At 32.7% G+C, this 12705-nt stretch overlaps 1 protein-coding gene across 1 annotated transcript in view; it reads right to left on the bottom strand.

Annotated features, from left to right (window-relative positions):
* Window positions 1-12705, bottom strand: part of HFM1 (HFM1, ATP-dependent DNA helicase homolog (S. cerevisiae)) — a 123456-nt gene that overhangs the window by 94907 nt on the left and 15844 nt on the right. The window contains 5 exon segments of the mRNA XM_012661019.1: window positions 8615-8729; window positions 8811-9011; window positions 11267-11425; window positions 11645-11722; window positions 12277-12432. Of these exon segments, the coding sequence (XP_012516473.1) occupies window positions 8615-8729; window positions 8811-9011; window positions 11267-11425; window positions 11645-11722; window positions 12277-12432 (709 nt within the window).

Genomic DNA, 12705 nt, shown 5'->3' with positions numbered 1-12705 from the left:
CAAAAATGTAGCTATAATAAGTTGTTAAGGAATATTCATTATAAAAAGATGTAGATTGTGTCAACAAAAATATAAATTGTGTATAGGGAGTGGGTAATAGTCTAGATTATTTGTATGCAACTGAAGTTTAGTTGCTATCACCTTAAAATAGTCTATTATAAGAGTTTTATGTAAGCCTCATGGTAACTACAAAGCAAAAGGCTACAGAAGATACACAAATGAGAAAGATAAAGGAATCAAAGCTTAGCACTATAGACAAACACCAAACCACAAAGATACACAAGAGAAGAAGAAAGGAACAAAAGATCTACAAAACAACCAGAAAACAGTATACAAAATGGCAGGAGTTCAGTCCTTACCCATCAATAATAACCTTGAATGTAAGTGGAGTAAACTCTCCAATCAAAAGACATAGAAAGTGGCTGAATGGATAAAAAAAACAAGATCCAAACATGTGCTGCCTGCAACAGACCCATCTTAGCTTTCAGGACACACATAGTCTGAAAGTTAAGGAATGGAAAAAGACATTCCATACAAATAGTAATAAAAAGAGACCAGGGGTGTCTATACTTGGATAAAATAGACTTCAAGTCAAAAGGTCACAAGAGACAATGAAGGTCATTATTTAATGATAAAGGGGTCAAGTCATCAAGAGAACATAACAACTGTAAATATATATGCACCCAACATTGGGGCACCAAATATATAAAACATTATTAATGGACATGAAGGGAGAGATAGATAGCAATACAACAGTAGGAGACTTCAATACCCCACTTTCAACAATGGCTAGATTAACCAGACAGAAAATTAACAAGGAATTATTAGACTTGAACTGTACTTTAGGCCAAATGGACCTTATAGGGATATAGAACTTTCCATTCAGTAGCAGCAAAATATGTATTCTTCTCTAGTACATATGGAACACTCTCCAAGACAGACCATATGTTAGGCCACAAAACTAGTCTTAACTAGTTTTAAATAGTCTAAATTCAAGAAAATTGAAATCATATCTAGTATCATTTCCAACCACAACAGTATGAAACTAGAAATCAGTAACAAGAGAAATCTTGGAAAATTAACAAATACGTGGAAACAACATGCTTCTGAACAACCAATGGGTAAAAGAAGAAACCAAAAGGGAAATTTAAAAATATCTTGAGACAAATGACGATGGAAATAGAACCCATCAAAATCTATGGGATGCAGTGGAAGCAGTTCTAAGAGGGAATTTTATAGCAATAAATACCTACATGTAAGAAGAAAATCATAAATACCACAACATTACGCCTGAAGTGCTAGAAAAAGAACAAACTAAATGCAAAATTAGCAGAAGGAAGGAAATAATAAAAATTGGAACAGAAATAAATCAAATAGAGAATAAAAAAAAACAGAAAATAATCAATAAAACCAAGAGTTGGTTCTTTGAAAAAATTAACAAATTGGACAAACCCCTATCTAGACTAATGAAAAAAAGAGAGAAAACTCAAATAAATAAAATCAGAAATGAAAGCGGAGACCTTACAACAAATGCCTCAAGAATTAAAAGGACCCTAAGAAACTACTATGAACAACTATATATCAACAAATTGGATAAGCTAGAGGAAATACATAAAGTTCTAGAAAAATATAACTTGACAAGATTGAGTGAAGAAGAACAGACCAAAAGAGATTGAAGTATTATAGTAATTAAAAACTTTCCAACACAGAAAAGCCCAGGACGACATGGCTTCACAGTTGAATTCTACCACGCATTCAAAGAAGAATTATAACCAATACTTCATAAACTATTCCAAAAAATAGAGCTATAAGGAATACTTCCAAACAAATTTTACAAGGCCAATATCACCTTGATACCTAAGCCAGACAAAAACATCACAAGAAAAGAAAACTATAGGTCAGTATCTCTGATGAACATTGATGCAAAAATCCTCAATAAAATATCAGCAAATCAAATTGAACAACTCATCGAAAAAACATTATATATCATAACCAAGTGGGATTTATTCCTGGCATGCAAGGCTTATTTAATATATGCAAATCGATTACTGTGATACATCACATTAACAGAGTGAATAACAAAAAACCACATGATCATCTCAAATGATGCAGAAAAGGCATTTGACAAAGTTCAACATCCTTTCCTGATAAAAACTCTTAACGTTTAAATATATAAATGAAGGAATAATTAATATAAATATAAGGAAAGTTCTTCAACATAATAAAGGCCATTTATGAAAAACGCACAGCTAACATCATAATCAATGGGAAACAACGGAAAGCTTTTTCACTAAGATCCAGTACAAGGCAGGGATGCCCACTCTCACCACTTCTATTCAACATAGCACTGAAGTAATAGCAAGAGCAATCAGACAAGGAAAAGAAATAAAAGGCATCCAAATCAGAAAGGAAATGTAAAATTATCTCTATTTGAAGATGGCATGATCCTATATGTAAAACAAAAAAAATAAAAAAAAAACCCAAAGATGCCATAAAAAAGCCTTTTAGAATAAATAACTTCAGTGAAGTTGTAGGATATAAAATCAACAAGTGCTACAAAATTCAGTAGTGTTTCTATCCACAAATACTGACCTAGCTGAAAAAGAAATTTTCAAAAATCCCATTCACAGCATAAAAAAATACTTAGAATGAATTTAACCAAGGAGGTAAAAGATTTGTACACTGACATCTATAAAACATTGATGAAAGAAATTGAAGAAGACAGCTCTTTTTGGCCTCTTCCTTCTGCTCTCCGTTTGCTGTAACAATGGGTCTGGTCGTTACCTGTGGCATATGTATCATGCTCTGTAACCCTATATCTGGCTCTTGCCCTATAATCCTATCCTTCTCTCCTGAATAAACTTCACTTTCATGCTTGCCTTAAAAAAAAAAAAAAGAAAGAAAGAAAGAAATTAAAGAAGACAAAAATAGATGGAAAGACATCCCATGTTCATGGACTGGAAGAACTCATATTGTTAAAATGTCCATACTACCCAAAGCACTATATAGAGTCAACAGAATCCCTACCAAAATTCCAATAGCATTGTTCACAGAAATAGAATAAAAAATCCTAAAATTCACGTGGAATCATAATAAACCCCAATAAGCTACACAGTATTGAGAAAGACAAACAAGGTTAGAGGCACCATACCTCCCAATGTAAAATTATACTACAAAGTTTTAGTAACCAAAACAGTATGGTACTGACATAAAAATAGAAATGTAGACCAGTAGAACAGAATAGAAAGCCCAGAAATAAGTCTAAACATGTAAAATCAATTAATTTTTGACAAAGGCACTAAGAGGACATAATAGAAAAGATAATTTCTTTAATAAATGGTGCTAGGAAAACTGGATTTTCACATGAAAAAGAATGAAATTGGACTCATGTATAAAAATCAACTCAAAAATGGATAAAAGACCTAAATGTAAGACCAAGAGCCATAAAATTCCTAGAAGAGAACACAGGGGAAAAGCTCCTTGATTTTGGCCTTGGCAATGATTTTTTTTTTTTTTTTTTGGATACCAAAACCTCAGGCTACAAAAGCAAAAGTAAATAAATGGGACTACAGCAAACTAAAAAGTTTCTGCACAGCAAAGGAAATAATCAACAAAATGAAAAGGCAATCTATGAACTGGGAAAAAATATTTGCAAACCACATATCTGATAAGGAGTTAATGTCCAAAAGTTACAAAGAACTTTTACAACTCAATAGCAGAAAAATAAATAACCCAATTAAAAAATGAACTAAGGACCTGAACAGACATTTCTCCAAAGAAGACATAAAAATGGCCAATAGGTATGTGAAAAGGTGCTCATCATCACTAAACATCAGGAAATGCAAATTAAAACCATTATGAGATATCATCTCACACCTGTTAGGATGGTTACTACCAAAAGACAAGAGATCACAAATGTTGGCAAGGGTACAGAGCAAAGGGAATCCTAGCACACTGTTGGTGGGAATGTGGATTAGTGTAGTCATTATGGAAAGAAGGAGGATGGAGGTTCCAAAAGATATTAAAAATAGAATTACCATACAACTGACCTAGCAATCCTTTCTCTGGGTATACAAAAGGAGACAAAATCATTACCTCGTAAAGATACCTGCACTCCCATATTCATTGCAGTACTGTTCACAACAGCCAAGATATGGAAACAACCTAAGCGTCCACTGATGGACGAATGAGTAAAGAAAATACTGTATATATACCCAAAGGAGTATTATTCAGCCTAAAAAAGAATGAGATCCTGCCATTTACCACAACATGGATGGACTTGGAGGATGTTACGCTGCAACACTAAGTGAAAGAAGCCAGACACTGAAAGAAAAATATGACGTGATCTCACTTATATGTGAAATATTAAAAAAAAAAAGTCAAATATAGAGATAGAGAATAAAACAGTGATTATCAGAGTGAAGTGGAGGCAGGGGATAAAATGGGGAGATGTAAGTCAAAGGATATGAAGTAGCAGATATGTAGGATAAACAAGTCTAGAGATCTAATGTACAACATGAGGACTGCAGTTAATAAAATCATACTAGATTAGGGATTCATGTTAAATAAGTACATTTTAGCTGCTTTTATTAAAAAAGTAACTATATGAGATAAGAGATATGTTCGTTTGCTTCACTCTTCACTATAGTAGATATTTCACTACCTATATGTACCCTGGAACATCATGTTGTAAACCTCAAATATGCACTATAAAATTTATCTGAAAAAAAGAAAACTAGGTTAACTTAGAAGAGGAAGTTAAGAAAGTTTCTTGACACAATCTGAAAAGAAATTCTGAGTACTTTCAAAGATTTTAGAAGTTGTTAAGCTTGGTTCTTTATATCTAGGAACCCCCAAATTTGTGTTTTTCCATTTCCTTGTTGCAGATCTGATATTAAGAGGCATTATTTTTGTATGACTTCTGATTTTTTTTAAGGATTCACAATAGAATGAAGAAAAGGCAAGAGAAAAGGGCATGTTACTATTAAACACAAACTCTGTGCTACATACTGTTAGGGATCTTAGAAATGTTGCCTTATTTAATTATCACAATAAGACGGTGAGATAGTGATTCCCATATACCTAACCTTGATTAAGAAACTAAAGCTGACAGAAGTTAAGTAATATGCCCAATGGTACACAGCTAGTAAAAGTGGCAGCACTGTAACTCACATCTGGGTCTCTAACTTTAATTTGTTTCTAATACCAGAATTTTCTTCCTGAAAAAAGCACGAATAAAAAAGATGAAGAAAGAAAAAATAAGGGGCAAAGAGTAAAAAAAAGAAGAGAATTAAAGGAGAGAGAAATTTTCCTTTAGTAACTAGGTAAAAGTGAGAAATGACAAAAGGAATTAAGGTATATGCTTTCTGTAAGAAAATGATTAGCTGAAACAAAATTAGCTAATTTATGTGCAGCAGAGAACAGGAAAAAGGGAGAGGATGAAATGTAAATTAGTTTAAAGGGACCTTATAGCCTATCTATTTCAGTTCCCTACTCATATAGGTAAGTTCAGCTCAAAAATGATAATTATTAAGTATTCACCTTAGGAGGCTACACAGTTAGTCTATGTGAATGATGCCACCATTACACAAAGAATACGGTTAAGTCTTTCAAAACTGCCTTCACAGTTACTTTATGAGCAAGAAAATAAGCCTCATTACTTGATATCCACATTTTGTTTCTGACTAAAAGTGACAGGGCCCAACTTGATCACCTAGTTTATTCACCCAACAAGTAAAAGGCTCCAAATTACTTATAGCTACTTATAGCCTCTCTACCCTATACCTATGCTTTAAAAAAATTCCAGTTTTACCTTTATTCTATTACTAGTTTTATAATGAACTGGTCAATCTGTTTTTGAAACCCCATCTTTGTTAAGAAACATTTAGAAAATTAATAGTCAATGTTATAAAACCATGTACAGCTAGTATGAAAACTCAATCATTATTTGCTGCTATTGCTATTTTGTTAGCATTAATTTCACTTTCTCCCTTTCTGTCTACCTCTCAGATCTCATCTATTAACACCTTTTGGCTGTAAGCTTTTTGTTGATTTCTCTCATTCTCTCTGGGTCTCTTATTGTATCTTACTGCTTAATCTTGCTTTGTTGATGTGTATAAAAAGAACTACTCTACATGCTTCACACCCTAGACATTTTTTTCATATGACAGTAACCAAGGTTAATTAGCAGGTTAAATCCTTGAAATGGAAATAAAAGTATGAAAATAATGTCTAGAGTATGAATAGGTACCTATGTTTGTAATTCTTTAATGGACTAAATGGCCAGAGATCCATCCTTTTAATGGATAGAAAGCCAAAAAATGCAAAAAAACAAAAAACAACAAAACCCAAGTCATGCCCTCTAGGCATGGTACATGTCTTTGGTTGACAAACAACCAGAGGTGGTGGCAAAGGGACAGACTAGTAATTGGAAAGCTGATCTGACCCAAAATGGAGAGAAGTACATCCCCCTACCATACAAAATTAGGAAGAAAAATAATTATCTGCTCATATCTACATGTAATTACCCAATCCAATTTTAGTCCAAGGTCTACCACTAAATATATTTACTGATATATATATATAACAACAGAAGTTGTTATTAATAACAATAAGCTAATATTCATTAAGTAGTAACCATGTGCTAGCACTCTGCTGAGCCCTGCTAAGATTGAGTGATAAATAAGATGAGCATAAGCCCCCATTTCCTCAAGAAATTTATACTCTAGTGAATAGAACAGATAAAAAAATAACAATTAAACGAAAGGATATTTATTAATAGTAAATGCTATTGTTACCAAAAGCTCAGCACTCATCCCAGAGGCCACATTAAAAAAACAAGGACAAGTGGTTTGAGGAGAAGGAAAGAGAAGTTCATTACTTTGCTGGCAAATGAGGAGGTTGGCAGACTCCCATCTTAAACTATCAATATTCTGCTTCTGAGCAGGAATAGAGAGCTTTTAAAGGAGAGGTGTTCAGCTTTAGGCTATTGCCGTTCAACTATAGCTGATAGGTTCTGATTCATCCCATTTTGGCTAAGACAATCTCTCCTGACGTCCACCTGGACAATTCCCTTGAGCCATCTCCTGTGGTACAAAGAACAAAGGGCACTGCCCTGCCCCTCCTGACCACTGGCCTAAGACAGGGTTGCAGGTTTTAATTCCAAAGGAGTGGGGGAGGTTTTAGAGAGAGAAAACATTTTTACCCTTTTTCAGGCCATTCTCCCTGTTACATTATGAAATAAAAGTAAAGCGTGCTTATAAAAGTAAATAAAAGGAAACTGATGGTCATGGAAAACTGATATTAAAGGTGAGACTTGAAAAATTCATAGGAGTTAGGTAAAAAGCATTCCAGGAAAAGAAAATATGGTGTAGGACAAACCTTGATAGGGTAACGGTTTGGTGTATTCATAGAACAGAGAGGCCAATATGGCTTAACTGTAGTGAGTAAAATGGGAGCATGGTCATGATGAGTCTGCAGAATTTGCTAGGCATCACATTATATAGGTTGTTGCAGGCCACACTAAGGATTTAGGATGTTATTCTAAGGACAATAAGAAGCTATTAAAGGGCTTTAGGCAGGAAATTGACATTGAGATGTGCCATTTTAAATGATCATTCTGCTACGTAGAGAAAAAAGTGGGATAACAGTGTGTACAGTCAACAGGGAAAAGAATACAGCCCAGGCAAGAGATTAAGTGACTTCAATTAAGGAGGTGACAGTGCTGATGGAGACAAAATGATATATTTGAGTTACATTTAGAAGTAAGGATAAACAGGATTTGGTAATTGATTGCCTATGGGGTGGAAGATGAAGCAGATTATCAGTGATAGGTTTCTGCCAGGAGCAACTAGGGAGATTATGTATAATTAAGATGGGGAACACTGGAGGAAGAGATGGTTTGAGAGAAAAATTAAGGTTCTATTTCGGACATAATGAGTTTGAGATGCCCATTAAGATATACAATTGAATGTTAGTTAAACAGATGGACTGATAGGCCTGGAGTTCAGTAGGGAGGTCTGGGCTGAAGGCATAAATTTGGGAATTCACAGACATAAATAAATATTATATATTATTATATAAACCTCATGTGAGTAGATACAAACACCTAGGAGTGGGGAATTAGAAAGAATGAACCTCAGATAGAACCCCCAGAATGCTGACATTTAAAAGTTGGGTAAAAGAGGTGAAAAGGGGACTAAAAATGAGTGGGCTGTAAAGTGGGATAAAAATTGGTAGATGATGATCATGGAAGCAGAGTCCAGAGTGTTTAAGTGCAGTGCAAGTGGTCAATCGCATTAGAGATTCCTGAGAGATTAATTAGCAAGACCAGCTTTAGTGAAAGATTATACTAGATGCCAGATTGAAAGTAGGTAAAAAAAAAATGAAGATAGCAGTCTGGATAATCTTTATCTTTCATGAAATCTGGCTATGAAATAAAGATCGATCATAGCTCATTAAGATTCAGTATCTCAATCTTCAAAATTGCTATTATCCTTATTTTACAGATAAGGAAACTGAGGGTTGGACATGTCGAGTAACTTGCCCAAGGTTAAGGGATGAGGCTAGTTTTCTTTTCTCATCTTGGTGATCCCTAAAAGTCCTTCTATAATACTTTCATGAGAAAATGAAAAACTATACCTCTGTTTCTGTTCCACAGTCATAATAAATTTAGCATATTCCACAAGAACAGAAGCAGCTTGTTGTACACCTTTCCTTGTTGCACAAAACTGAAAATAAATTAATAATTTTTATTATCATATTAAAAAACTGAACATTACACTAAAAAATAAACCACCAATAATCCATACCACGAGTGTTGGTTTCTGATCAGAGTACATTTGTATAACACTGGCAATTTTGTAGTTCAGGGTTAAATCGAACTTAAATTCAGTCTGGTTACTACTGCAGGGAAATCCAAGGACCACTTTCCGAAGTTTCACTGGTCTATGGCTTTCATCCATTTTCAGACAAACAGCAGGTCTTTCACCATCTGAAAGCCATTCTGCAATCTTTAAAAAACAGAAATATGTGTATTAAAATTTTTTCCAGTACAGTTCTATGGATAAAAATAACCCAATTATAGACTACTTTAAAGTCAAGGTACAAAAGTATTTAATCGAGTAGTCTTTTTCAATATTACATACTATTCCACTAATACTATTCTACTGATGTATTGGTAAATACTACCAATAGCAGCATTTCAAGATTATACCCACTCTTCACCATGGTAAACTTCTAATTGATTATTATTATGGTTTTATTTTCCTTCATAAGAGTCCACAGTAAAATTAAAAATTGATTTTGTCATAGAAATCAAATTTCTCAATATCATTGTAACTTTTTCATTATTTTTCAAAACTGTGCCTTGAAATGGCTGACACTTCCTTTGTGTTGTCTTCAACACTAGCTGAATAGTAGCAAGGTAATGGTTGGCTAAGGCTGGCAAGAGTTGACCATTTTTAAGCAAACAACAAATAAACACTTGAGAGATGGCAGTGAGACTCAATGCTAGCGTCACTAGTTAGTTTCTGGAGCTGTGATACACAATCCTTATCTTCACATACCCTGGTTAATAATCAGGCTCCATGTCCTGTTCTAAAATTGGCCATTGCTTTGACAGACAGAAGACTGATTAATGAGTTTCTTGTTGTACAGGAAGTAAATGTTAAAATATTCTCAAGGTAATCAGGGGTAGGGATAAGATCACACAAGAATTGACAGTTTGAGGGGAGCAGAAGGCCAAGGATAAAGACCTTAATTTAGGGAAAAATTGAAGAAGACCTAAAGAAAGAGATGAAAAAACAGCATTTACAGAAGTAATGATCACCACAAAGGGGAAGAGAGTTTCCAGAATTAGAGGACATTGGTATACAATAACTGCTTACAAATCAGTAAAAAAAATTTAGTATACTAATGTGAAAAACGGGCAAAAGGCATGACATTGCAAGTTGCAAAAAAAGAACTTACAGTAGTTGATAAATATATTAAAAATATCTGCTTCAGTAGAAATCAAAGAAGGGAAGACTTTAAAAATAAGATACTATGTTAAACAATACATTTGACAAATATTTTAAAATAATAATAATTTTATTATTATACTATCTAGTGTTAGAATATAGGGAAATGGCTGCCAGTAGAAATGTAAATGAATATAACATTTATTGAAGGCAGTATGTTCTTAGAGTTTTATATATCCTTTGATTCAGTAATTTTATTATAGAATTTCAAACATATATTAATTTTAACACTATTTATAATAACAAAAACTGGAAATAATTTAATCTTATATTGTTATGGTATTAGATAAATAAATGATAATAAAACCACAAAGATAGTATTGAAGAAGAATATTTAATGATACGAAAATGTTTACAGGTGAAATGCAAGCCAAAAAAGAGTGTGTACATTATAGGATTCCATGTATACATGTGCAAGGACAAACACTGGAATTTAGTCTTGTTTTAATAAACTTTACACTTTTCTATATTATTCTTGAATATGAAAAAAGCTATCATCTTAAGAACAAGAAAATGATTGATTGTGCCAAATTAAAGATAAAGACAAAATTTTCCACTGAAATAGACAATATAGCAGCTCTTTGTGAAAACAATTTCTAAAAGTAGTAGGGGGAAAAAGCAATATTGGTAGGCCGAGAAGCACGTATGGGTGAGAAAGTAGACTATTTTTTTTAAAAAGTTTACTTAAAAATTGAAGAAAAAATTAAGTCATATATTCATTATGGAAAGTATGATACTGCACACAAATTTTTTCTTTACATGTCCATGTAGCCCATTAACGATGAGATCCTCCTCAAGGACAGCGTCCCCATATGTTTTCACTCTTGTACCTATTATTAGTGCTTACAATGCCAAGCATATAGAATTGGGTAAATAGTAATCATCTAAGCAATTATTTTTATTTTCTACTATACTTTGCTATACAACTTGTGTCAGCTGGTTACAATAACCATAACATATTAGTCAAGTTATTATGAGGTGTCTGAAATGCATGAAACTAAGATTTTAGATACTAGCAAACAATAGACTTCCAAGAAATGTTTTATTAAACCTGATCTACCAAATTTTAAGGACTTAATAGTGTCATACCTATATGAGTTAGCCATAACTTTCTACAACATACTTTTTGATTAAATTTGTTAGGTGACTGAAAGAAAAAAAAACCTCACTTTTCCCTAAGATCAAAATGATTAAAAATTTTACAAGTCATTAAAAACCTGATAGACTAGACTAAAATTCTAACTTACATCCTCAGCATTTGGAATTGTTGCAGATACAGCTACAAATCTCATTGGAATAATAGTGCTAATATTTTTTAAAGACTGAGATACAGATTGTACAGTTTTCATTCTGCTGACTACAACTTCAAGAGTTGGACCACGATTTTCGTCTTTCACAACATGTACCTAAGCAGGAAATCAAGAAAAAATCATTAGTTATTGAACTAAAAACCTATTTAATCAATTAAAATATGCAATAGTATTAACATCCTTCCTTTTGAAAATGAGTGTTTTCCACTTGAAGGGATAAAACAAACATAGTTTGGTTTAAAATGTCTTGCTTCTTTCCATCCATTCTAATCATCTTTTCATGTTTATCTCTAAAGTGAATCATGCGTTCACTACCTCATCAATGAGAAATAGTCGAACCAGCTGGACCAAAGAGCTATCTCTCCATTTCCTAGTCATGCTATCCCATTTTTCCTAAAGAAAAAAAGTAAGTAGTTTAATGTAATAAGGAATTATAATAAATATTATTTAAGATATAAATAAAATTTTTAACATGACATATTACAAATAATGGGCAATGTTTTGGTTGATGCCTTAAAAGTATCCTGAAAAACATTTAAAGATCAAAAAAGATTTAAGGAATTTTAACAGTCCTACTGGGCCCTCAATTGTTTTTAAGTTGAACCACAATATATTCAAAGTTTTATTACCTATTTTTAAGTGCTACTAAGGCCATGCTTCTACAATACATAATACTTGGGTAAAAAAGAATATAAGCAATAAATATGATTATACATTATCCACAGTAACAAATTGCCTATTCTTTGACCATTTTTACTATCTGGTCATTTGTCTTTTACTTATTGACTTATAGGTATTCTTTTTGAATCCTAAATACTAGTTACTTTTTATATTTGTTTATATTGCAATGCTTCTAGTTTATACTTTATAAAATTTTTCTTCTTGGTGAGAAAATATAGATATTTTCTAACAAACCAAGGAAATAATAAAGTATAAAGAATACCTACTGGAGTTGTCATAATAATATGAGCATGCTGAATCTCAAATAGATCATCCATTACTGTATCTCCAGTGAGTTCTTTACAATTCAGTCCTATTGGTCCAAATTTCTCTTTCCAGTCATCAAAACGCTGACTACACAGGGCTTTTATTGGTGCCACTATAACAATGTAAGATATTTATTTTGAACATTAGTGAAATTTTAAAATTATTTTCACAAACTTTGGTTAATAAAATTAGGGTAAAAACATACATAAGTTAACAACAATACAGGCAGATTGTTTAGAAATATAAAAGTAATAACCAAAAAGAACTAACAATAGAAATAGAAGTGATTGCTCAAGCAAGTGTAACTAAGAGTGGAAAAAAGTAGGGTAGAAGATTATTGCTTTTCATTACAAGCCGTTTTGTGATATTTTATTTTTTTAAATCATATA

This window comes from Propithecus coquereli, unplaced genomic scaffold, assembly GCF_000956105.1.
Source record: "Propithecus coquereli isolate 6110/MARCELLA unplaced genomic scaffold, Pcoq_1.0 Scaffold7, whole genome shotgun sequence".
NCBI lineage: Eukaryota > Metazoa > Chordata > Mammalia > Primates > Indriidae > Propithecus > Propithecus coquereli.
This window is presented reverse-complemented; position numbering and strand designations above follow the sequence as displayed.